This window comes from Accipiter gentilis, chromosome 14, assembly GCF_929443795.1.
Source record: "Accipiter gentilis chromosome 14, bAccGen1.1, whole genome shotgun sequence".
In the NCBI taxonomy this organism is placed as follows: domain Eukaryota; kingdom Metazoa; phylum Chordata; class Aves; order Accipitriformes; family Accipitridae; genus Astur; species Astur gentilis.
The window spans coordinates 31,318,377-31,342,948 of NC_064893.1; the positions used below are offsets into that span (position 1 = coordinate 31,318,377).

At 39.0% G+C, this 24,572-nt stretch overlaps 1 protein-coding gene across 2 annotated transcripts; it reads right to left on the reverse strand.

Moving 5' to 3' along the window:
* Positions 1–8,085: 8,085 nt before the first annotated feature.
* YTHDF1 (YTH N6-methyladenosine RNA binding protein F1) lies at positions 8,086–24,306 on the reverse strand. 2 transcript variants are annotated; one of them, XM_049817328.1, is made up of 5 exons: positions 23,882–24,306; positions 23,412–23,436; positions 21,825–21,904; positions 15,650–17,176; positions 8,086–9,443 (listed from the first exon to the last, which is right to left on the reverse strand). In XM_049817328.1, exons 1-5 carry the CDS (start codon positions 23,906–23,908, stop codon positions 9,417–9,419), a joined length of 1,686 nt encoding a protein of 561 aa, XP_049673285.1. In that variant the 5' UTR covers positions 23,909–24,306; the 3' UTR covers positions 8,086–9,416. The 2 variants fall into 2 exon arrangements, with proteins under 2 accessions (XP_049673285.1, XP_049673284.1); XM_049817327.1 differs by lacking the exon at positions 8,086–9,443 and having other exon boundaries at positions 9,450–17,176.
* Between the last annotated feature and the right edge of the window lie 266 nt (positions 24,307–24,572).

A 24,572-nucleotide genomic window follows, 5' to 3' on the forward strand; every position in this document is an offset into this window, starting at 1 on the left:
AGCCTAGAGTGTAAATCTAATCACTGAAATAAGGCATTTTGGTTTTTTAGAGTTAGGGTTCAATTAAAAAAAAAGTATGGGCAGGACTGTATGGGAAAAGGAGCAGCCCTTAGAGACAAATGGCTGAAGTGTCTTAAGACAGCTTTACTACTAGAGAAAAGATAACACTGAATAAAATCCTTCTTATCAGTGCTTTTACATAGTAAAAGAATTGCAGAGCTTTGCAAACCCATTGCTTTTTTATTTATCTGCAAGTTCTTGCAGGACTGAAAACCCATGCTTGCAGAACCCCCTTGTCACAGGTGGGCTGTAATTGCCCACCATGGGATGTGCTTTTACGGCATGGGCAACTGTGCAGGCATCACACCAGACTACTTCTCTGACGAAGGTTTTCTAAACATGTGAAAAAGGGGTTGGTTTCTCGGCTCTGTAGCTCTGAAAACAGTCCCTGATGTACACTGTGCCTTCCAGCCCTCCTCCTTCCTCTGCTATTTTATTTCATTTTAATCATCCCACTTTTCTCTTTGTTATCATCATTAATACTTTTAATGCGTTCCTTACAAAAAACAGGGTGAGATTGCCAGCTAGTGGAAATCAGCAGTGTCTGGGGCCGTGCCAATTCTCTGCAGCTCAGACACACAGCAATACAGTTATCACCTTTTCATTTGTATAATGAAAAACTCAGCACTATTTCTTACTGTACCTCTCTGAAGCATACAAATACTTATATGTTTGTGTATATATATACACACACAGAATGTACACAATACATAAAAGCTACTATCTAATGGAGAAATCCCAGTGTTCATTCCAGACTGTGATTTCTTTGAAAAACTAATGGCTTATTAAGTGCAGAATGTTCTTATTCTATTGAGGATGAAAAGTGCCTTGTAAAATTAAGTCTGGGAAAGCTGCAAAACTAACTGCATTGAAAATTATGAAATTAGACAGTGAAGAAAATCCATTTTCATTACCCAGGGCTGTGGGGCTCCTGTTTGTACAACACTTATATCCTGTGGGCAGCAGTGGCAGAGAGGTACTACCTATAAATCCCCCTTTCTCTGCAACGTGATGGCTCTTGTAACTCATCTTTCAAACGGTCTGAACATTTGCTGCAGTCACCATGCTAGAGATGCTTTCTGCCTCTGGACAAACTTTACCAGACTGACTAATGACACAGCTGGGTTCCTGGGAATAATTCAAACGGTTTCTTTATTGTTCTATGAGCAACAACTGAGGCATGCTTTAATAGCCACGAGCCTCTCAGGAAAGCACATGTGGGCTTCTCACTGCAGGTGTGTTGGTGAAGCTGATGACCACACATACTGTGCACCACCTATTCTTCCTCCCTGCCTCCTATCTTTCCATTTATCTCTAGCATAACCACACCCTCACACTTCAAACAACAAGAAAAATCACAGAATTACTTTCACATTTGCCACCTTTCCCCCCACTTTGCTCTGCTTTAGCTTCCCTGGCCCCCAGCCGTGCCTTTCTGTTCACACTGCAGAACTGATGGGGAGGGTCTCGTATGCTCCACTTGCAGAGCGAGCTTCTCTACAGGCTTTTGACTACAAACAACCTCAATGCCTGGAGTATTTCTGAACGAAAAACTGCATATGTTCAATGACTGAAAAGCACAAAAGTGCTTCTTCATAAATGCCTTGTATCTTTTTACTTACCCTCTTCATTACCTCTATGGGCCACTTACTTTCTAGAGCATCAGTCCATCAGGAAGAGGTGCCGAGAAGGAAGCGGGCTGCAGGCCCTTTCAAATCATAACACAGGTCATATTCCCCAGAGCAGGTGATAATGTTGTTTCTGTTTCTGAGGATGGTAATGCCTCACAACCCACTCTCATTTCACCAGGAGGGTTTTGAAATTTAACAGGAGGATCTCTCTGCAATTTGTGATCTGCAGGTTCACATCCTTGGTTGTGTTTATTATTTAAAATAAATTGTTGTTATTAATCCATTAGGGTTTAAAAAACCTGTTTAAAGATCACCCTGTCTGCCAGTCTTTTATGAATACTCTCCTTCTAGGATTTATCTTCCACTATCGCACGCTTTGAAGTAACTGAATTAGCAACATGCAGTGTTTTCCCATCCTCAGCAAGGTCAGTAAGTTAAGGAAAAATCTGAAATGATACCTGGCTCATAAAATCACTCTTCCTCCCTGTCTAGTATTTTACTCACTATGGGCAGATAACATTTCCCATAGGAGCTCATTAGTGCTGCTCTTTGCTCAGCATCAGGAAATCTTTTGGAGTCATCTTTACTCCCAGCTGGTAAAAATGGCTTTTTGTTTCGCCTCCTGACTTACTGCCCACCACTCACCAGTTCCAAAGTGGCATTTATAGAAAGACAGAGCTTTTGGACCAAAAAACCCCACGATGCTTCTAATCTTGATGATGACAAATGAGTGAACTGTCAAGTTATGTGAACCAAGTGTATAGCCAAGGAACAATGAAAGATACCCTTGCCAGACTAACAGGTTAAAACGAGGAACTCTTGTTCCTTGTCAGAGCAAACAAGGAGTTATTACAGTTTTAATGTTTTAGTTGTAATTTCTATTTTACAGAGGTCAAATATATAAAACTAGAGGACACAAAGCAGACTCTCTCAGCTTCACTTTTAAAATGCTGCACACCTACTGGAGTGATGCAAGATGCTGATATACCTCCTTAATTGTTTCTTTTGTTCCAAATTTCTGTTGGCTGCTCTAGCATTAATGAAAAAAACATAAATCACTACAACATCCAGGCTCCAAAGACCGAACATTGTGAAATAAGCCAGGTTAGTGAAGCAGGTACTACATATAAAACCAGGCTTAATGAAAAAACACTGAATTTGGTGTGATTAAGCGTATGACCAACCAACTGCTGCACACAGCTCAGTTTCAGTAGACTACAATTTAGTATTCTCATTTAAAGGAACATCTCAAGAAAGTTAAGCAGCCACTGAAAAGGGTAAAATATGAAAAAAATTCCCACAACTTGCCAGTGGCTTAAGCCAGAAAACCTGCTTTGATGTCTCAGAATCCAATACTGTCCCAGAAATAAAATCCTTACTGGTAACTGCTTCCTTTGTAACATCTTCCTGATCGCGAGCAGTCTCCATCCTCAGCCACTGCCAACCGCCTCTTTAGGCTGTTACCCCTAGTCACTGCTCTATCTCGGAGCACCTATGGGAAAGTACAAAATATCTCCTTTAAGGACTAAATGATGCAATCTTTAAGCAGAACAGTTCAAAAGACCTATGCAACAGTACGGTTTTGTTATCTGTCCTAACCTGCACCCGCCTTCCAGGCTTTGTCCTATCTCAAACCTAAACAGCAGAAATGGGAAGGATCACAGCTTTCACGTATTCCAGAGTGCTCGAACGGCTTTGCACAAGTAAAACATCGGCACAGAGGTCTAGAAAGTTTACCAGATAGCTGCACTTAATGCATTTCTAATTTTTCATGCCAGATAGCAATAAATGCCATTGACATATTTATGAAGTAACGTTATTAGAGGCCCAAAACATCAAAATACCTTGCCCTTCCACAGAAGTGTTTTCGAGGGCTCCTGATAATCAGCTTATTTAAAAGCCGCCAAAAGCCTCTGCTGACAGTTTTTGAGGTTACAAAAGCACTGGTTTGTTAAAGACCTCTGAAGAGTTCTTCCCCCTAAAAATCAGACTATCTGCACTCACATAATTGTATTCTGTCAACATTTTACAAATTTATATGAAACAGATTTATATTAGAAAAGGATTTCCACACACACCAACAGGGTATAAAGCCACACAATCTCCATAAACACCCAGACCTTCCAAAATTCACTCTTTCCTGAATGTGCCGATTATCCAGAAGTTTCACCCCAAAGGGTGAAAAAGGAAGCCACTCAGCCAGTAAGCCGAACTTCAAACTTGGTAAATCTGGGCCCACTACATGGCACATGCACCATTTTTTAATTAGAAAGTGAATCTCCAGCCAGCTGTAGGCATTGGTCTGCTTTGCTTCTTCGTTAGCCTAATGACACCCACCCTCCTGCATCGTTTTATCAGAAGCAGGCTAAATACTGTTTCAGCAAAGCGGGTTCAGCTGCAAGAATCAGTGTTTTCAGCCAACTATGTTGCTACAGCAGAGCCAACAGCAGCAAGAATGCTTCCTACATCAGGGGTTTCTAACTTCTTAACAGGGTTTGCAGGCCACTAACTTTCAGGGAGATGCAGAGCTCTCTTGGAGAGTTAGATGTTATCAATAATCAACTTGCCCGTGTTACAATTTGTAGATCCACAAGAGCAGAGGACAGAAATCAAAACCGTGCTGCCATTTACAATAACACTGTGAACAGGAACATAACTGTGTAGCAGTACTTTAATACATAGAAGATAATAAATGATGAAAAAGGCTCCCTAATAATATACGCATAGATGGATACATCATTTACTGTTAAAATTTACTTTCTTCCTATTCTAACCCCACAGAATGGTGGGGTAGGAATCAAGAAGGTTGCTTGTGATATTTATTACTGCCCAATGCATTGCATTAATAATCTAAAACTACGTGGAGAACGCAAATTTGGCAAAACAAGTATTTACACCTCTTTCGCACTGTCTTCATCACTGAAACCACAGCAAAACACCAGATCCTACTGATTTAGCAGCAGTTGGACAACATTAGAAATGCATTTGGTGAAGACTTTACCAACTGTCTGTTGTCATGGTAACATCCCAGGTAAAAATAATTTCTTGAATAACTTATGAACAGACAGATGGCATACAACCTCCTACACTCTCCAAATTAAAGGAGATTCAGTAAAAGACAGTGTAGATGCCAGTTCTATAAAGTCCTGCATGTTGAAGAAAGCATGTCTCCAAGGTCTTCCTCATGCTGTCAGCAAGTCACCTCAGGAATGTGAACAAAAGGGAGATCAGGGAATTTTCACAGGAAGCAAAAAGACTATACAGAAGTCAAGTCAGCACTCTTTTATGTAGAATTTCCCAAGGGATTACAAAGGTGCCCTGAAATTATGATCCTACATAACATAAGGAAATTAATCCAGTATCATATCAGGGAACAAAAGCTGTTCTTGTAATTCCTAAAGCCCTGCCCTGCTTATACTCTTGCCAGGAAATGAAAAATATTACAGAATGTCATCACACTGCATACGCACTGCATCACTGCATATGCAATGTGCAAGTCAGTTTTAAAAGATTTTTTTCAAAGTAAGTTTTCTCAAGACAGGAAAGCTGTGAATTCAGTAACATTCATACACAAGACAATCCCATTCACCCAAACATTAGGTCAAAGTGCCAATATACGTGAACTGGAAGTAGTACTGTGAGAATGACGTCAGCTATGAACCAGTCCATTGGACTGAAGCACATTATTCATGAAATCCAAAAATCTCCCTCTGCCAAGTCACACCCCAATTAAGTTATTTCAACATTTTGACTCAACTCCCTTACTTCTAAAAATAGGCTTAACAAGGACTGTTCTTTCTCAAAGGAATTGTAGACAAGGCAGGCTACAACTGAGGTGGTTATCACAGAAAAAGCCACAGCTACACTTGTGCAATTCTTGGGCAGTATCACAAATTCCAATTAAAAACCTACACTTTCCCAAAAATAGCGAACAGCTTTCTCCTAAAATGAGCAGATGCTGAGCACTGTTGTCAGAAAAAACCAGAGCTTTTTCCAACTGAAACAGATTGTTCAACATAAAGAATTCAAAGTAACTGGGACACCAGGAAAAGGAGCACTAGATCAAAACATGTTTTTCCCCCATTAGATATTATTTGTGCTTCTTTTTTGCATTTATCTGCTATTTTAACTAAGCTTCCCTTGCTCCTCTCAGTTACTTTTCTCAACAGGTGTACAAGAAAAGGGCAGTAACATTACAAGAGTTATTTTTCTTTTGATAGTTTTGCATTATCTTTACCCACAAGGTTTTTAAAGCCCACATTTCCTGGAATTTCCATCTTCCCTGGCCAAATAAAATCACTCATTATTAAAGAGGAAAAGCAAAGACGCGACCTCCCACAACTTGTCCGTTCTCTCTAGTGCACTGTGGTCAGTGTAATGCGAAGACATAAATACTATTTTTTTTACTGAGATCCCACTAATATCTTTGAGTAAATCCATTAATATCTTTGAGTGAGTTCTCCAAACAATAATCAAGTATTTTGTGAAGAAACACTCGTATCTTTTAATATCAACAGTTCTTTAAAGGGTGAAAGCAAAAAATTAGATTTTAAATTTTACTTCCCCTATTTCCATCTCCCAAGAATGAGTAAGGTAAAAACCGAAGTCTGTTCTTAATTTACGAGCATGTTGTGTTATGGCAGAGCAGTAATCTTGAACATGAGTTTGTTTATTTTTGTCTGCCTGTTTCTGTCCTCACATCTATCTCTGTGTAGATTTAACTTGATCATTTTCTCTACAAGCTTGTCACGTAAAACCATCCTTCACAGCAAATGTAATATCCATAAAGATTAAGTATTCAGTACTATTACTTTTGGTGTGACTACCTACTTTTTCCCCTAATGATGTAACATTCACAGCTTCAGAGCATTACAATGTGCTGCCACCAACCAGTAATCAAATCAGAGAAATCATTTCACTTAACTCTGCAATCAATATTTGGTGCTACCAGCTACATTTGGCTTAAAAGCAGAAGGCAGCACGGATACTGTCAAACACACACAAATTCTAAAAACATCAAACAAAAGCAACTCATTTAAGGATTGAGCTTAAGCACAAATTCCAAAAGCACACAGGCAACTTCTTACAACTATTACTTGGATTAAATAAAGAATAAGTAAGACCTATGACGTGAAGTTATTCTACAACAGACACTGGAAGAATGCTTCTTCCCTCTCAGTGTAATGAGAACACTGCGAAACAAAGAAGTGAGGTGTCTCTTTAAATTAAAATGACAGTTCATTGAGAATTAGAACGACCAGCAGCATTTCAGTTATCTCAACACAGTCATAATGAAAGTGATTTTTACCCACTGTTTTCTCCCTGCTTAACTCAGCTAGTGCTGTACAACCCAGCCACAGCGCTGCAATATCTGCAAAAAATCTCTGCATGCTGAAGCTGTTACGAATTTTTTCTGCTACCTACAAAGCCAGATAGCAGGTTGAGACACATCATAACTTTTCTTAACAGTACAGCCAAACCGGTTTCAGCTAAAGGCTCTCCCTTTGTTGGGGATTTTTTGTTGGTTGGGATTTTTTTGTTTGTTTGTTTGGGTTTTTTTAGAAAATATTTACTTGAAGTCTACAGGTAATATCACAGCAAAGATACTTTCTTTTTTATTTCTTCGTACAGATCTGAAAAAGTTGTGTAACTAACTCTTCTCTTCAGGGTCCAGATAGAGCTGAATTCTTTTTGGCTCTGGAATCACCAGTTTTAAGTGTCCTGATATTAATAACTGAAACTAACAGCAGGTGCTTTTATTAGATGGTAACATGTTTATAAAATGCAGTATTGCTTAAAAAAGTCAGTTAAAATAAAGATACCAAGTCAAATTACTGAAGTTAAGAGTTGGGAAATACAGCTAACTACTGTAGAAGAAACTGTTCAGATCTTTACTTCTATTTGGAAAGTTCTTTTCTCTTCCCCGTGACCCATGTCTGCGATAACCACCTCCTGAAGGCTGCAGGACAACTTCCAAATCTTTCTTCAGCTTCTCTACCATACAAGGAGAAAGGAAAGTATGAGTGACAGCCACCGTACATGCATGTGTTCCCTTTGAGGAACAGTAATGTTCGAAGCAGCTTAAATGTCCTCTGCAGAGTCCTGTGAAACCTTTCCACAATCACCAAGTGCGCCGATAGCAGATATCCAAGTTATACAGTCAAAACACTTCTCAAATTAGACTTAATTCACAAGTTGGCACAAAGGGCGATTATAACATAGGAAGACAACTGAAAGTAGGGAAAAAATGAAAATGACATCAAACTTGCTAAATATGTATTGTTTATTAAGGCTTGTATTCTCCTAGAGGAAAAAGTTAATCTGATGCTGTCCATTACCCCTTACAGGCAGTAACAGTCCAGAGACAGAGTTATACGTTCTAAATACAAGTCTAAATGATACAGATTAAACTTTATTTAAATTGGAGGTCCTTTTGGAGTAAATAGTATTCAGAAGATACTTGCTTTCTAATATAGTAAAAGATCCTCTACAATAAACACGTGCAGATTCAGTGTGCTAGAGCAGCGGACATGAGCACCATTTCCATGCTTAATTGGAACTCCAGTTGGTGACAGGCTCTCCGACGGTCCCCTCACTCCACAAAAACATGACAGCAAATTCAGTTTCTTAAAACAGGTTTTTTTACTCATCCAACAGAAAAAAAATTAGACATACACACTGTCAATTTTAAACATCTGATGCATAATCCATCATATTATCCGTACTATTAGTTCCTACGTTAAAGCTCAGCATTATTGGTATAAAAACTTTAAATGGCATTAGGATTTGGGGGGTGGGAGGGAGTAATGAAGGGAAGGATTAAAAATGATCTGCAATTAACTAATAACACCTGAAAGCTGAAACAGGTTTAAACACATTGTCCAAAACCCCTGCAATGTTGATAGCATCACATTATTATTTAATTAAGCTACAAAAACCGTAAAGCAGAATTATGGCTGAGAGAAAGCATCTCGCTCACTCTCGGCAGGATATGGTATAACAAATGCACACTGAAGCACTGGTTAACAGAATGTGAAAGGGAAATATTTTCCAGAGAAACAATTTCACTGACAATTTGATTTTCTACTAGACAGAAAAAATCAACATGGCGCATTAGCAATTTTAAAAGTGTAATTGTACAGATAAATAAAGAGGCATAGCAGCTGCACAAAGTGATCAGAAATTTAGTTTTTCCATTTCAAAATTCTGAAGTGCAGTATCTTAGAAGTTTTTTTAAGTGACAAAAATCAATGCGTGTTTTCTTACTTCCGCCATGAAGAAAAAGGGTTTGGGAGGAGGGTAAAGGAAGATTTGTGATGTATTCTCCATAATCTCTATATCTGGCTAGGAACATAATTTGTGCCAAAATAAATTCTTTGGGAAGCACTGACACTTTAGTATGCTCATGTATAGGTCCACATTAGGTTAATATAACTGTTTACCAACTTAAAAAAATAAAAACAGACACACCTTTATTAATGATTTCTACAGAATTTTACATAGAAAAAAGATACAAATTAATGCAGATCCACTTGGGCAAAAATAAACTACAATTTACTTAAAGATGCGACAACTTAATTTCCCCTGCACGAGAAGATACATTGGAGCTGAAAGCTTTAGTTTGTCCTGATGCCAGGATACAGCACCAGTATACTTAAATTTTGTTTCCCATAGTCGAATTTAATATCAGTTCTAGTATATATATCAAACTGTATATGTTTATTCTTATTGTTTGTTTCGATTCTGACGTTCCTGCAAAGAGAAAAAAGTTTAAAAGTTAAGAAAGATTTTCATCAAATGAACAAGCAAAAACTTTTTAGCAGTATAACAGCACTAATGTGATCCCAGATAATTATACACATTGTTAAAACATTGCTGCTACATTTTAGAAATATATTGTATATACCTGACAAGCCCAGGGACTTGATAACTTAAGTGCAGCTTCAAGTGGAACAGCTGAATGAATACCTGCACAGTCACTTCAAACTGACAGCAGATGAAGGTCACAGTAAGAAAAGTAGGAAATATCAACATTCCTAAGCAGAAACAGGACCTGTAATATTCTACTTTCTGGATTATTTTAGCTACTGCAGTAGTAGCACAACCAATATACAAACAGAAAGGAGATGGTAGATTAGTGAACTTCACAGAACTGATATTATTTTGAAGCACTCAAATGACTTCGGAGTTTAATCACATTCAATAAAAGTAGGGATTTGAGCTCTAGAAATTCTGTTCCTAATTATTCCTATCTGTTCAACTATTCTGGTAGGTGCTGTGAAAAACCTGACAAGTCAGGGGAAAAAAAAAAAAACAACCATCATCAGGTGGAAGAAAAAAAAGTTATGTGCTTTTGCATGGCCTGATAAAAACCAGCACGGCTAGACCGAGCAACCCAAGAATTTCTAAAAGCATTCTAGTACGGAAGCCAGTAGGCTCTCTGAAGTCTCTCTCAAAAGTTTCTGCTAACCACAAATACTGAAAACAGATAAAGGTAGTCTAAGGGATACCTGCAGGCATTCCTCAATTGCTCTAAGTCTTCATCTAACCAACCTGTGCTCTCCCAGCAGCAGTCATGCTTCTGCTTTGATTTAGAGCAGAGCCTCTGCACAGGGCTTACACGGACAAGTTAAGCAATGAAGTAACAAAAAAAGGGGGGGGCTTTTTCAGTAATTGTATCGGAAATCCCCCAAGTTGCAGGACATGCAGAAGACAGCAAGACAAGTTGCATAAAATATGCTGCTGTGTATTTAGGCCAGTGCATTTTTCTAGCTAAGACACCACACAGACCGAGTAAAACGTGTTCAGCCTTACTGTTTTCCATTTCATCCTAATGGTGTTTAAAACAGACTGTATAGTGCAAAACTGGCATGTAAAGACTCTACTTTGTGTACTGTACTTGAATGCATCAGTATGGCACCAAATGCTATTTCAAGCAAGAAAATTGTGAAATAGCCTAAGCATAAACAGCAGCCAATTCCTAAACTAACACCTTCAGATTTTACTTGTTTTGTGGAATCTTTGTATAAAATTAATCTCAGAATTGTTTCTGTTGCAATGTAAAGCTTATTTGCAAATATACCAGACATTATAAATGTAACAGACTGTATTTGCTACTTCAGCTCGTCACAGCATAAAATCAGATGAGTTTTTTTAAAATGGAATATATTGATCTCTACCTCCAGGCAGAATATTAGTATTTCAATTTTCATAATAAAATTAAGTCAACAAAGTCTAGTATAAATTCATAATCTATGATTTAAGACAGAAGTAAAAGATAGCAAAATTGTTTTACCAAATCAACAAAACAGACTGTGTGAAGTGGTATAATTTGTTTTAAAAAAAAAAAATCTATATTCCTCCTATCTTTTAACAGCTGACCTATGATGAACAGTCAATGAAAGCCATTTCTTAATGGTAGAGTATCAGAACATACTAGGTGTTGTATGTTCTTGATGAAAAGAACTCACAGCTGCCTGACATTTCAAACAAAAGGTGATTAGAAAGAATCTAAAACTGAATCTGTATCAACCCCATTTTCAGGCTTCCAAAAGTAATTGTTCCATCCCACTTCCATTTCTAAGGTGGCAAATCCCCTTTACTCTGCTACACTGCCCCACCATGCTCATCAGCCCATTCTTTCCCATTGCCACTTTACATAACTTATTTTTAGTTTTCTATGTAATCATCCACTGACCCTCATAATCCCGTTTTCTTTAAAAAAAAAAAAATAAAAAAAAATCAAAGCTTTCAATTCTCATGACCTAGTCCCACATAAATAGAAGACAGGCTAGCACCTGAGACTTCTACCTGGTACCTAGAAAGTATACTCATGTCATTCAGAGACTCAGCTCAGGCTTTATAATTCAGTAAAAGGTATTATTTATTGAGCAAGTTATTAAGCAGTTCCTCCTACCTTGCTGATTGCTTTCTCTCTCGGGCTACTCTGAGTCTTCCTTTTAAAAATATCTGAAACCATATAAACTGACGGGGAGGAAACTGATGCAACAATTCTTCGTGCTCTTGAGCATGGCTGCTTTTTAGAAGCTCTAATTCTCAAATTCTCTTCCTTACTGCTATTTAGGACTACCACAAGCAAGAAAAAGCAGTTTTGTAAACAACTAACAAAGCTTTGTTCATTTTCATTCTGAAGATCCTCCGGAGCCTTCATAGTTTCTCTTCTCCAGGGGAATTCTGGTATCTCACAGGGGACCTCCTGTTGCATACTTCTCCTTCATGACATTAATATGTATAGTCTTCAGACACAGGAAAAACAGGTTTTCACAAAACCTGCAGAAGCTTCCATTTTAGAGACACTCATCCTTGTCAAACTTCTGTTCCCTTCACCTCAGTCTGAAGTAGCTGTCAACCTTCCTACTGAACTTCATTTGTTAAGGTCAGTGGGATGAAAGCATTCATCTTCTGACACAAACGTATAAATGTTATCTTTGTATCAGGAAACACAATTAGTATTAATCTTAAGATAGAAAGATTTTTAACTAGTTTTGGAGGAAGGACAATATTCTATCCTTAAAAGTTCTGCATCAATAAATGTGTTCATAGAAGGCATACTGAAAGGAAATACTTACACAATGCTAGACGAAAATGAGTATTTTTAAGTGCCGACATGCACTAGCTAACACTGCAATATTTAATCACCCAAAAGGAGAAACAGTAAGCTTGGCGATTCAAGAGCTTTCTGAGATAAGACTACTCAGCTCTTCCAGCACAACACCAAGGTGTAGACCTTGGAATAGCTGAGTGCCTTGACACAGATCGGGGTGATAGCACAGCAGTCCAGTAACTATGACTATCTAGTTAAATACAGATCTATGAAGACAAACTGCTGACTGTAGATCAACCCATCTGTCCTACCATGAGATGCAAAAAAAAACCAAACCCAAACCTGCATCAAGTTTATTTTCTTTACAAGCTTTTTAACTTCAGAAAGGCAATTTTGTTAAGACTATGCAAGCATGTTTCCAGGGAATGTTAATAATTAATGCCACATTATACTGTATTTTCTTTTTACAGAAGTTGTCTCACACATGTTGCAACTTTTTTACCTTTTAAGAGCATGAGCTTTGATCACAGAAGTTGCTGTCTTTGTGGACACTGTAGTGGCCCCAGAAACTGAGAAATGCTAGGAGGGTCAGGAGAGATTTCACACCACTCACTTTCTTGCCATTTCATTCCAGACACCAATATCCTTCTATTATTAATTTCCAGGTCACCAGAATGGGCTTAAATAGTTTATTACTATGGCAAATCAAAAGTTGGACTTGGATCCCAGCATGAACAAATCTTCCCTTAATTCTAGATGATGACACAGTCCTTAAGCAATGCTGGTAACACTGGTGAATCTTTGGCACTTCAGTGAATTTCATTGAGCATTACACCTGCCAAATCCTCATTTGATGACTTAGTGTTAACACAGAGGTTCCTAGATCAGTTAAACTGAAAGAGCACACACTGGAGCTTCCTCTGCACGCATCAGTCAAGGCAACACTGGCTAGCAACAAACTGTAACCATCTGAAGAGCTGAAATGCTCATGGTTTGCATTGTACAGATTACATGAAGTTATTCTTCCCTACTAAATATTTGTGTATAACTGAAATTAAAGCATTCAAGCCCTCCATGTGGAGATTTTTAAGAATTCTGGCCCTTTGTAATCACAACAGTGGTGAAATGGAAGCACAAAATTTCAACAAGTTATTTTACTACTAAACAGAGTATATGAACCGAAACCACAGCAACCTGAAAAACAAATAAGATGGTACACATACAAACACCTATCTGAAAATGTCAATTAGGTCATAAGATCCCTTAACTGGCAATAAGATTCTTCAAAAATTGTCATAGGAAGGTTAACTTTGCGTAACAGGAACGCTTCAACTTCAATAGCACAAACTTCTGAACGGCAAGAAGTTTAAGTGTGTGCATATCCTGCAAAGAAACTCTTCTAGTAATCAGCTGGACTTCTAAAATTCATTTAGTCACTGAAGGGAAAATACTAACTTACCAGACAATAGTTTTATAGAATGTAACCTGACAAGCAGTATCTTATTTTTCATTCTCTCATTGTTGATCTGCTTTACCTCTCTAGCACTATTATCTTCCTCAGTGTACTTCAATTGTCTGTATATTGTCCTATTTTCTAAGCTATTCGGAGGAATCTAAGAAGTGTTAAATTAGACTTCAGAGTTTATTTTCTGAATGCATCGTACAAGCTAGAGCCTCAGTTTTAAATGAGGCAGAAAAAAGACATTATTTTGAAAAAACGATCCTGTTATAAAGCAGTGACCTAGGTAAGAATATTGATTGTATCGGCACTTGAATTGAAACCTGGAAACAGTTGTATATATTAAAAACAACCCAAAGTGGGATCAGCCCAACAGTAGAACATCAGTTCCCTGAGCTACTATAAAGCAAAGGAAGCTTGGCATTCAGTAGGCAGCCATCTGGACCCTCCTCAGCCAGTAAGTTAGCTGTTGAATAAGACTGGATCTCCTGCCACTTTCCCAGTACTCTCACTCCTTCAATATGCACATTATCCTCCCCTCCAGACATGGCAGCAAATCACAGGGAGATCAAAACTACCCAGACACTGTAAGCACTTGACAAAGAAAACCAGGCCTTTTGACTTACTCAAGATTCTCTTCTACATAAGGGAACACCTCTCTTTGAGATACAGGTTGCATGAAATATTGGATTCTTAATTGTCTGCTGAAGGAATGAAGCGTTGAAGTGGAACCCCACAGAGAGTACACAAGAAAAACTTCCAATCCTAAGCTCTCCTTCCCCGCTGTGATGAGGTATGCTACGCACATCATATCTGATGGCTAGGAAAAGTTGAGCTGAAAAGTTCTTAAGACACTGATCTCCTTTTCTCTCATAATTTAAGGGCACATTCTATAAAGACAGTTTAAAGCAATCTTATCTGCACTTTTAAATGGCAATAAAACCTTTAAAACAACAACTTTAATTTGAGCTCCAGGAACATGCATTAAGTCTTTGCTTCAAAAACATTTTGAAGCAAGTGTGAGCCACGCTATGCTAGCCTGTCAAAATAAATGCTTTATCTGAAATACTATACAAAAATAGTATATGAAACACTATCAACATCAAGCAACTTTAAGTGTTACTTAGCTAGTAACTACACATCCCAACACCTAGTATTTTGCCAGTCCATTACTTCTAGACTGCAGAATTAGAGAAAGGCATTCTTTAAACTGAGGTCATGGGATGGATAGGGACAGATGTCTCTTGCAGCAGACTTAGAGCCATGAAAGCATATGCAAGTTTTACTACACCTTCCAGTTACTGCCCATATTTCTCTTACTACATCTTCACTCAAAACTTTTTTCCAGGAATTAGTAGACAGATTAGACCTGGGAACTGAAAACCTTTATTTACCCAAATAATAATACATGCGACTTCAGCAGCAGAAACGCCATCTTTCTAGCACTGTTCCAGCAATTTTATGCAATTTTCTTTTCCAGAAAGATCAACTGAACAAGATCAGGCTTCTTGCTCTTAAATGTACATACTTCAAATGCCAATACAAGTATCAATTTTGATAGCCCAGTTCCAGTCAAACAGTGTTAAAACACCTCTTAAGGCAAAAAAACTTAAGTGGCAATCCAATTCTGAAACAGAAACTATTTTCTAGTTTATTAACCATTTTAAGATAAAAAAATCAAACTCAAAAAAAATGGACATAATGTCCTTTACCTGCATTACTGCTTAGCTTTCTGCTTTGAAACTCATTAGCTACGAAATTGTCACAGACAAATAAGCATGTTTGTTTTTTGTGTTGTTAAACACACATAAAACCACGAGGTTGAGAGGTATTAAAAACATTTTGAATTCCTACTTACATTTTTTCCACCATAGCAGCCTTCACATTTCATTTTCCCCATATCTGTGTATAAAATAAATTTTTTAATAAGTTTACCTTCCGCACCACCTCCTCCTCTTCTTGGCGCTTTTCATAATGAGAAAAGTCATCAAAGATGGAGGTCGTGTGCTTGTAAGTAGCAATAATTTTAAGCACTTGTTTTGCTTTTTCTAAGGGCACCTCCTGTGTATCACGGGAGTTTGTAACAGGTTTGTTGTCATTGTTCTCCAGCCTGATGTGTCGGAGCTGGTTGTTGGGTACATCCTTCACAAAGATCCACTTGACATCAAATTTCCCCTTCCACTTGTCCTGAGACCAGACACCTGCACTGGTGCCATAGTCCACAGGTGATTTCATCTCTGCTACTCCACAGAAGTGTCCACTGCCATTGACACTGAACAGCAAGTAGACTGGACCCTTGCTATTCATGGACCGAAAAGCACTGTCCAGGCGTTTGTTGCCGTGTTCCGTACTACACCAAATAGAATACTTAATGGAACGATGAATATCATCCTCAGAATAGCTTTTTATTATGAACACACGTCCATTTTTAAGGTTCCATTCAAAATCTTTAGGGTTATAGCTGTGAGCAGCTTTCAGTTTTTCAAGAACAGGATGGGACTCGCCACTTGGAACAGGGTTAGGCTGGGTACTGCCAGCTGAGTTGCTGTCATTACCAGTTCCTCCACTTTGGCCAAAAGCTGCATTTCTGTTGCGAGGAGCTACCCAGCGATTTTGGGGTGGCTGCTGAGGGGTCTGATACTGCGGCTGAGTCAATGGAGGAGGTTGAGCTGGAACAGGCTGAACAATTTGTTGCTGTGGTTGTGGAACAGACTGAGGAGAAGGTATCTGTTGAGGGGCAGGAACTTTTGCCACAGGACCCTTATTGTCCCAAGTACCTATGTCCATATTATGCTTTATAGGTGGAGGCGGCAATGCTCCTCCGATTACAGGTCCAGTTTTTGTTTTCATTTTAGGCTGTGGTTTCGCAGGCTTGCTAGCTATAGCAGCCCAAGAGGTTGGTTTAGATACTGGCAAGTTTACATTAGATCCGCCATTACCAGAGAGGGCACCTGTCATCCCAGCACTGTTGACAACAGAACCTACTGTTTTCACCGCAGAAGTTGTAACATCTCCACCAATCTTGAGTCCGACCATTCCCTGTTCAATACTGTTCATTCCAGGAGCTTTATTTAATGTATCATTATGAAATCCTGTTTGTCCATCCACAATGGTACCGCCCAGTGAACTAGGTGGGTAGCTGTAACTGCTCCCATATGCTGAACTTTGAGTCTGCTGTCCTTGGGATCCACTTGTTCCCCAGGCTGAGAAGGCAGGATTTTCAGGGAAAAAGTTAAACCGGTGTTGATAGATATTATTTCCCAGACCCCCAGGCTGTCCAAAAACAGCATCGTGCATAAAATGGTGATCTCCATTACTGAGCTGTCCATACGTGGTGAGATATGGGATAGGAGGATCTCCTCCTGTAGACCATGGTGCTTCACTGAGAGAATAGGGGAACCCAATAGATGGTGGATAATAACTGGACAGATAAGGATCAGTCATTGATGGATAGCTACTGTTCTGTTAGAGAGAAAAAAAAAAGGTAACTTCAGATATAGAACCCCCTACATTTATAAACAGCCACAACACTGTTCATCACCAAATGGAAAAGAACAATAGAGACAAAGTAATGTAGTTTCTAATTACAGATCTTAGTTCATACTCCAGGAAAGATTCAGGGCTAAAATGCAGTATCTGGGCATTTATAATACACCCCAGGACTAGTGGCTCACAATGAGGTTAGAACTTGATTTTGAAACCATCTAAGCTTGGTTACATTACTAAGGGTATTTAGTGATTTCTTCTAGAGTTATTTAACCTACCAATACCCCAAAATATTTCAAGGAACTTATATAACAACGTATTTTGTGCCTCACAGAACTAGGGATATTCAGCATTCCTAGATCACTACACAGGAGAAGTTTTAGATAGAATTACTTTAATATGACAACACATGTAACAGAAAATATGATTACAGTCCACATTACGGAATTGTTTTGAGGGGCCAACGATCCCCAACAAGTAAAACATACCTGTAGTGGTAAAACATGCAAAGGCTACTTCTGACGTAAGACAGGATCACAGCGAGATCACACATTAAGAAGCATGCCAAGTTTGCTCTAAGTAGACTTAACTACAAACTGAAATTAAGGTGACTGGTATACTAGAGAAAAATATATGCAACTATGGCATGTGATATATGCCATCCAAACTGTTTGAGAAAGACACTACTCAGCCTTTTGCAAAAGTCTCTTCCTCCCTGGTAGTAAAGTTACAAATGCGCAAGTTTGTTTCTCACTGTCCTTCCAAACAGGCCATCTTTTCCACTCTATGAAATAAGAGACTGGGTATAAACCAGCAGATCTCCCCCTGAAATTCTAGCTTTTCCTCCCTTTCAACTGCTTCTTAGACAAAGCTGAGAAGCCTTTCCTTCCATGCTAAATCTTCTGCTGACACCTGATTTTGAAGCATTTTGTATGTTTCTCATAGTCCACAATGCAAAAGAACAAATACAGAATATTCTAAAATAGGTTTTATTCCTCTTTAAATAAAGTTGAAGCACCTACACTGGAGACCTTCCAAACTGACACTAACTGTAATTACCAGCGAGTAGGAGGGAAGGTCAACATCTCCTGTTAATGAGTCAAACAGTAGCTAGCCTCTCCTTACTCATGGAGAAAAACTATTTTAGGAAGAGGAACCCAAATTTCTTTCAAACTGCAAGATTTCAAACTTGAAAAAAAATATAACTGCAAAATCAGCAAAACTGCAGTGGAACTTCAGTCATTTTTCCAAAAATCAGATTATTTCTCAGCTCATTCAGAAAATGAAGTAAAAAAACCCCTCCTTGCTGAAAATAAGTACAATACCCAACAGATACCAAGTCCTTTTTACTGCTCATTTTTCAATTACTCCCTTCCATGACACCTGAAAGCCAGAGTAATTCAATATCCTTACTTTCCATATACAGAATGATACCATAAAACGCCTCCAAGACTTACATACAGTACTGCAACCACTTCTGAGATTTAAACAGGCCAGATCCAGTGTTGTTGATTCAAAAGAAATAACCTCTGCCAGTGTTCATGCTGCCTTTATTTACATGCAAATTCTATTATTGACAAGAGGTAATCTACCTTCCTATGAGAAGATCCTCTAAAACTCGTTCAATTTTCAGGGGCTCCCAAGCTAAAATACTCAATATTTAGCATATGAAAATGTCATTTTTCCAAAAGACTTTGAGATTGCTATGTATTATTATCTTAAAGTGTTAATATTAAGAAAAAACGTAGAAATAAACACAGATGGAAGGCAGGAGACATAAGTACCTCCAAAGAACTGTTTATGTTCATATATTCTACAGATTTAGAATTTATTAAGACCAAAAAGAATAAGCCTAGACAAAGCAGGTGTTTTGTCTTAAAATATTTCTTCTAAAGGATTCTAGACAATTCCTGAGACTGTCACCTCCTGTCACACAGGCTGTAAAGTTTCCAGAAGGATTCAAGCAAGATTAAAGGAAAGTTTCAGCAGACATCCTTATAAAACATTCAATCTATTTTGTCTGGCTTTATGCCAGAGTGTGTAAAAGAAATCCTGACAGAAGTCTTTCACTGCAACAGCAGAACATTTATCTCAACAAACTTATCCTTGACCCTTCTGTGTCCCTCCATTTTTCCTTTTTTTTTTTTTTAATAAAAAACCCAAAACAACCCAACCATTCTGTTAATTACAAAGGGAATCCTCCTTTCTCCCAAAGCATGCTGCTTGCTAGCAAGTCCCTGTTACTTATGAATAATCTTTTGGTTCTGGATGACATTACATGGGGGATGCCTTTCTTGCTTTGAGCATAACTTTGTATATGAATACTCTACTACACTCAGCTTCCTTTGCACTTAAAAGTACTTTAGTGTGCTTTATAGCAAAAAGCTATCACATCTCAAATTTGATCTGTATTAACTATTGCTAAAATCTGATCTGTATTACCTACCTCTGCGTGGATACTAAAACCTTTACGGAAAGAAAAGAAGGCACCACTAAAGAGCAGTTTTCAACCAAAGGATGGAAGACAATCATATTTTATTTGATTATACAACATGCTCAATACTAATTTTAAAGACTAATTTGTATTTTTGAAGGATGAAATTAACATAATATTACCAACCTAACTTTGATGTCAAACATATTGTTGTGTCAGCTGGGGTTTTAACTAAGTATTTTTTTAAATATCCAGTCAGTTTCAAATCTCTTTTTGCAAGTCATTTATATTTTACAGTAATTTTAAAGGTCTGAATAAATCTGACTGAGTAACTAGATAATAAGGCTTTGTTCAGAAACACGGTTGTCTTCAATACAAAAATCTCACAGTCTTAATTCTACTGTCACTTTCCACTTAAAATTTTAAGATGACCTACACAATTGTTTCTTGTAGTATGCCAATTTCTTACTGCAGCATAAATAAATTGGTCAATGAAGCTACACTTTCATGTTGGAAAACTTTATTAGAATTATGGAAATTCTAACAGTCATAGCAATTTTTCCCTAATAATTGGGCTTGTTGACAGCTTAGACAAATTTCCTAGAATTAAACTATAACAGATGGTTCTATTTTTTCTATATGAAGTATAACATTCAGTATATTTCACATGAGAAAAACATGTCTTGGTTTTTAAGTAACTAAAAATTACATACAAATATGATGAAGTGGAATTTCAAAAAACTAAAGAAAGGTGAAAACCTCAATTTCTTTCAAAACTAACTTTGCATTATAAAAGAAAATTTTACTTCTTTTTCCCCACAAGCTTCCTGCTTTTATACCTGCTAAAGTACATTAATTCCAGAGAAGAGGAAATGTTTCCCATTAAATCATTTTAACTTTGTGTAAGTCTGGAGAACACATCTATGCTGCTGAGGACTAAGCAGCTTAGCTCAGGAGCCAGAACCCACACAGTGCAGAGCTCAGAAGACAGTTCATGTTGTCATATATACACTTGTCCTGACTTCTACAGTGGTGTGTCTAGACTGCTTCCAGGATGGAAACAAGCTTAACTATATCTATATTGTGCTGAAGTCTGCACCCTTCCTGAAAGCTGCTAGGATCCAAACCAAACCCCTAACATAGTTCCATCTGACTGCCCTAACAAAAATGTTTAGCACACCTTGAAGATAACTGATACACAACACATGAATTGATACTGATTGCTCTGGTGTTTACGTTCAAGATTAAAATCACAGTTTCCACAAATGAAACAGAACAGCACACTACATGCTATTTTTCTGTAGCATGTAGAATAGTATTTTTTTTTGCAAGCAAGTTCAGTGATGTCACCAGTATTAACACCGACATCTATCAGCTTCAGGCTGAATTGTAAGTTTCCCTTTTAAAACATAACACTTAGTCTTTCTGCCAAGAAATAATAATGTACCTCTGGTAGGTCTCTCTCTCTCTCTGAAATGGTACTTCATATTTGTGAAAGAAAACTTTTTGCATCTTCAGTTTCTATGCATTTTGTTCACTTTAAAGATGTGAATGTTAAGTCAAAAATTACTTCAATTAGAAGATATCTTCAATTATAATGGTATTCAAATCATGGATGTTGATTTAATGTACGTTATCATGAACTGGATCATGTTGTGAGTTTACATTACAATACCTTACGCTTAAAGTAACATGCCTTTAATTAAGATATTTCAGAGGACATGAAAGAAGAACAATATTTACTGAAGAGTGGGACAACTCTACAAGCTACCTAGAAAGCATCAAAACCAAATTTCAACTACGCTAATTTCTAGGATATTACAAATTAATTATACAAATCAGGAGAGACCAAAAGCAGAACCTTCAGACTCCCACATACAACTCATCTATCAAAGAACTGTAATATCAAATAGTCTGTCACAGTCCAACTGTACCAATAACCTGCAATTTGAGAAGCAATCAGCAGACACTAGTTGGAGCATTAACTTCATTTTCGCTTGTAGCCATCTGGATATGCAGAGTAATATTAGCTTTGTGAGCACAAATGCTAGTTCTATTACCAAGTAACACAATATGCTAGTCATTTCTTTTTCCATTTCTATTTAAGGAATTTGCTCCCTCAACACAATCCTATGAATTGAGTGCCAACAGCATGCATCAGAAAAAAACCTAAGTTAAAAATACACTAACCTGATTTGACTGCCCAGAAAGGTAAGGTTCAAAATCGTTGTCATGAACTGTATCCTTCTGATGTAATGAACCATTTTGTACTAGAAAATAAAGGTTACGACATATTATAATACTGCTTAGTGGCATTTCAGTGAAGAGTTCCACTCTATGTTATTTTATGAGAAGCCGTATTTCTTATTCACAGCATGAAGACTCATAAAATGACCAAGGGATGATATTTCCCCCCTCCAAACAATTTCTCTTTATATTACTTCTTACAAAACTAAATTTCAGTAAATTAAAAAAATATACATATGCAATCAAGAGTGAATAGACAACTCATGTGAACTACCTCTGAACAGAAAAATAATAATTATTGACAAGAATTTTGTGAAAAATATCGGGAAACAACATCTATTGTTCTGGTCCAGAAACCAACTCACAGTTCTCCCAGCATGTGTTATTCACTGCTAAGTTAAGTTGGCTAAAATAAGATGAGGTGAGGTTATGTTTAATTATGAAATAATGACTGCTAAGTGCCTTGGTATCCTGACATTTTCAGGAAAAGTCTCAATTTTCTCATGTGTCAAATAGAGATATCTGCCATAATCAAAGGTGGACTTAAGCATAAATTAATGCGTGAAAAGCATTCAAAACCCATCACTGGAAGATACATAGACCCAAAACTGTTATTAGGTCACTTCAAATAATTGCCTTTGTTTGCTTTAAATCCAAGAAAACAAGGTCAAACACATTATGTGATAGTTGCTTTATTTATCTATTTCATAAAACAGCTAAACTAAACTAAAAATAATACTACAACAAATAGGGTGTTTAGCAAACAAGTCTGGGAATTTACCAGAATATTTCTGCAAAGTTTGTCAGGGATAGTAGAGGTAAAAGAGTATTTACAAACACAGGAAACAGTGTCAAACTTCTTGCAACTAGAAGTAACTGGATTTTTGAGGCAGGTTAAGATCGATTAAAAAGTATTTATGAGCTGAATATTGTTAGTTTCTAAGCCTAAACAGTTACACACTTATTAGCAATCACAGTAGCAAAGTATTTTCTTAGATGAGTTGTTATTAAATTTAATTTCAAATAAAGCACGGGAGTTACCCCAAAAAGCTTATTAGCTCACCGGAATTTAACTATTTTTCATTTAAAATTGCTTAAATAATTAAGTTTGTAGGCTTATATATGACAGCTAATACATCTCTCGGTCAACAGCAGACCAGTAACACGATTGTGTTCATATAGCAGGAAGAGACTATGCAAAAGTATGTAAAAATATATATTGAGTAGGCATACCGCTGTGCCTTTATGTAGAAATCTGCTTTATTTTAAGGAAACGAAGAACATTATTATGTTTAGTACTAACACATAATCCTTCCCACTCAATGCTTCCCTCAGTAGCATTAAGTGGGATGCAAGCAAGCTTGCACGAATAAGAGTTTATGTTATTTTTGAAACAAAGCACAACTCCGCTTGTTCCAGATGTTACCCATACGGACTAAGAGCAACACCTTTCTGCTCACCTACAGGTACTTGCATAATTAATCTGTTACAGCAACAATTTAAACCATCAGATCTCAGCACGATGCTCACCTTTATTATCCTGTCCTTTCGGTCTCTGGGAAGCCACGGCACATCATTGGGGAAAAGAAAACCAGGAAAAAAAAAGAGAAGAAATAAAAAAAAGTTAATTTTAGAAAAACGCTTATATACTGTCACTGCAAAACACGCAGCTTTTGAGGACGGGTAAGAGGCTCGCAAAAACGGCTGACAACGTATCGGGGTCTGTTTAAAATGGGGCTGAGGAGCGTGTTTCGGGTATCCTTCAGCACCGGCCTACCCTCAGAAATGGCCACGGCTCTCGAAAGGCAGTTGGGAACGCGCTGTGCCCACCGGGGGAACTTCACGGGGAAGAGATTAAGGTCCGAAGAAGCTCGGGAGGGAGCAGAAAAGCCTCTCCGGGGCCAGACGCAGGCACCGGCCTGCAGGGAGGAGGGGGAAAACCCCCCGCCCCCGGGGTGGGGAAGGAGGAGGCAGGCCCCGCGCCTCGCTCCGCCGCTTACCTGAGGGTCAACGCTTGTGGCAGACATAATTCATGTACGGGGCCGCCGTGGTTCAGCAGAGAAGGGCCGGGGGGAGAAGGCAGGGCCCGCTCGGCGCGGAGCTCCGGGGCCTGGCGGAGAAGGGACGGCGGCGGCGGCGCCGCCTCTCCCCTCAGGCGGCGGCCGGGGAGGGGAAGGGGGCCGGGGCCGAGGGAAAGAGGGGGCCGCTGGCGCGGGCGCCGCCGCTCGGCGTCTACCTCAGCGGGGCCCAGGGGACGGTAGGCCGGTCCCGCGCCTCGCCTCACCTCACCCTACCGGCCCCGTCCCTTCACATACCGCCCCCTTCCCCTCCCCGGGGCCGCGCCGCCCGGGCCTGCCCCGCCGCCGTCGGGCCGCAGCGAGGGGATGGAGCCGGAGCCTCCAACTCCAATGGCGGCGGGCGCCGGGCTGCGGTGACGTCAACGCCGAGAGCGCGCGGCGCACGCCGGGAAAGCCCGACCGGGGGGGGGGGGGGGGGAGGAAGGCGCGCGGAGCTCCGGCGCATGCGCAGAGCTGGGCGGCGGGCTGAGGGCGGGGAGGCGGGAAGCGGCTCCTCCGTTCCTCGCCCGGTTCGTGTGAGGCGGTGGGCGAGCGCTCCGCGGCCGTGGGCTCGGCCGTGCCGGTTCACTGGTGGCCCCGAGCGCTGAGGGCAGGCCGGTCTAGCCCTCGCAGC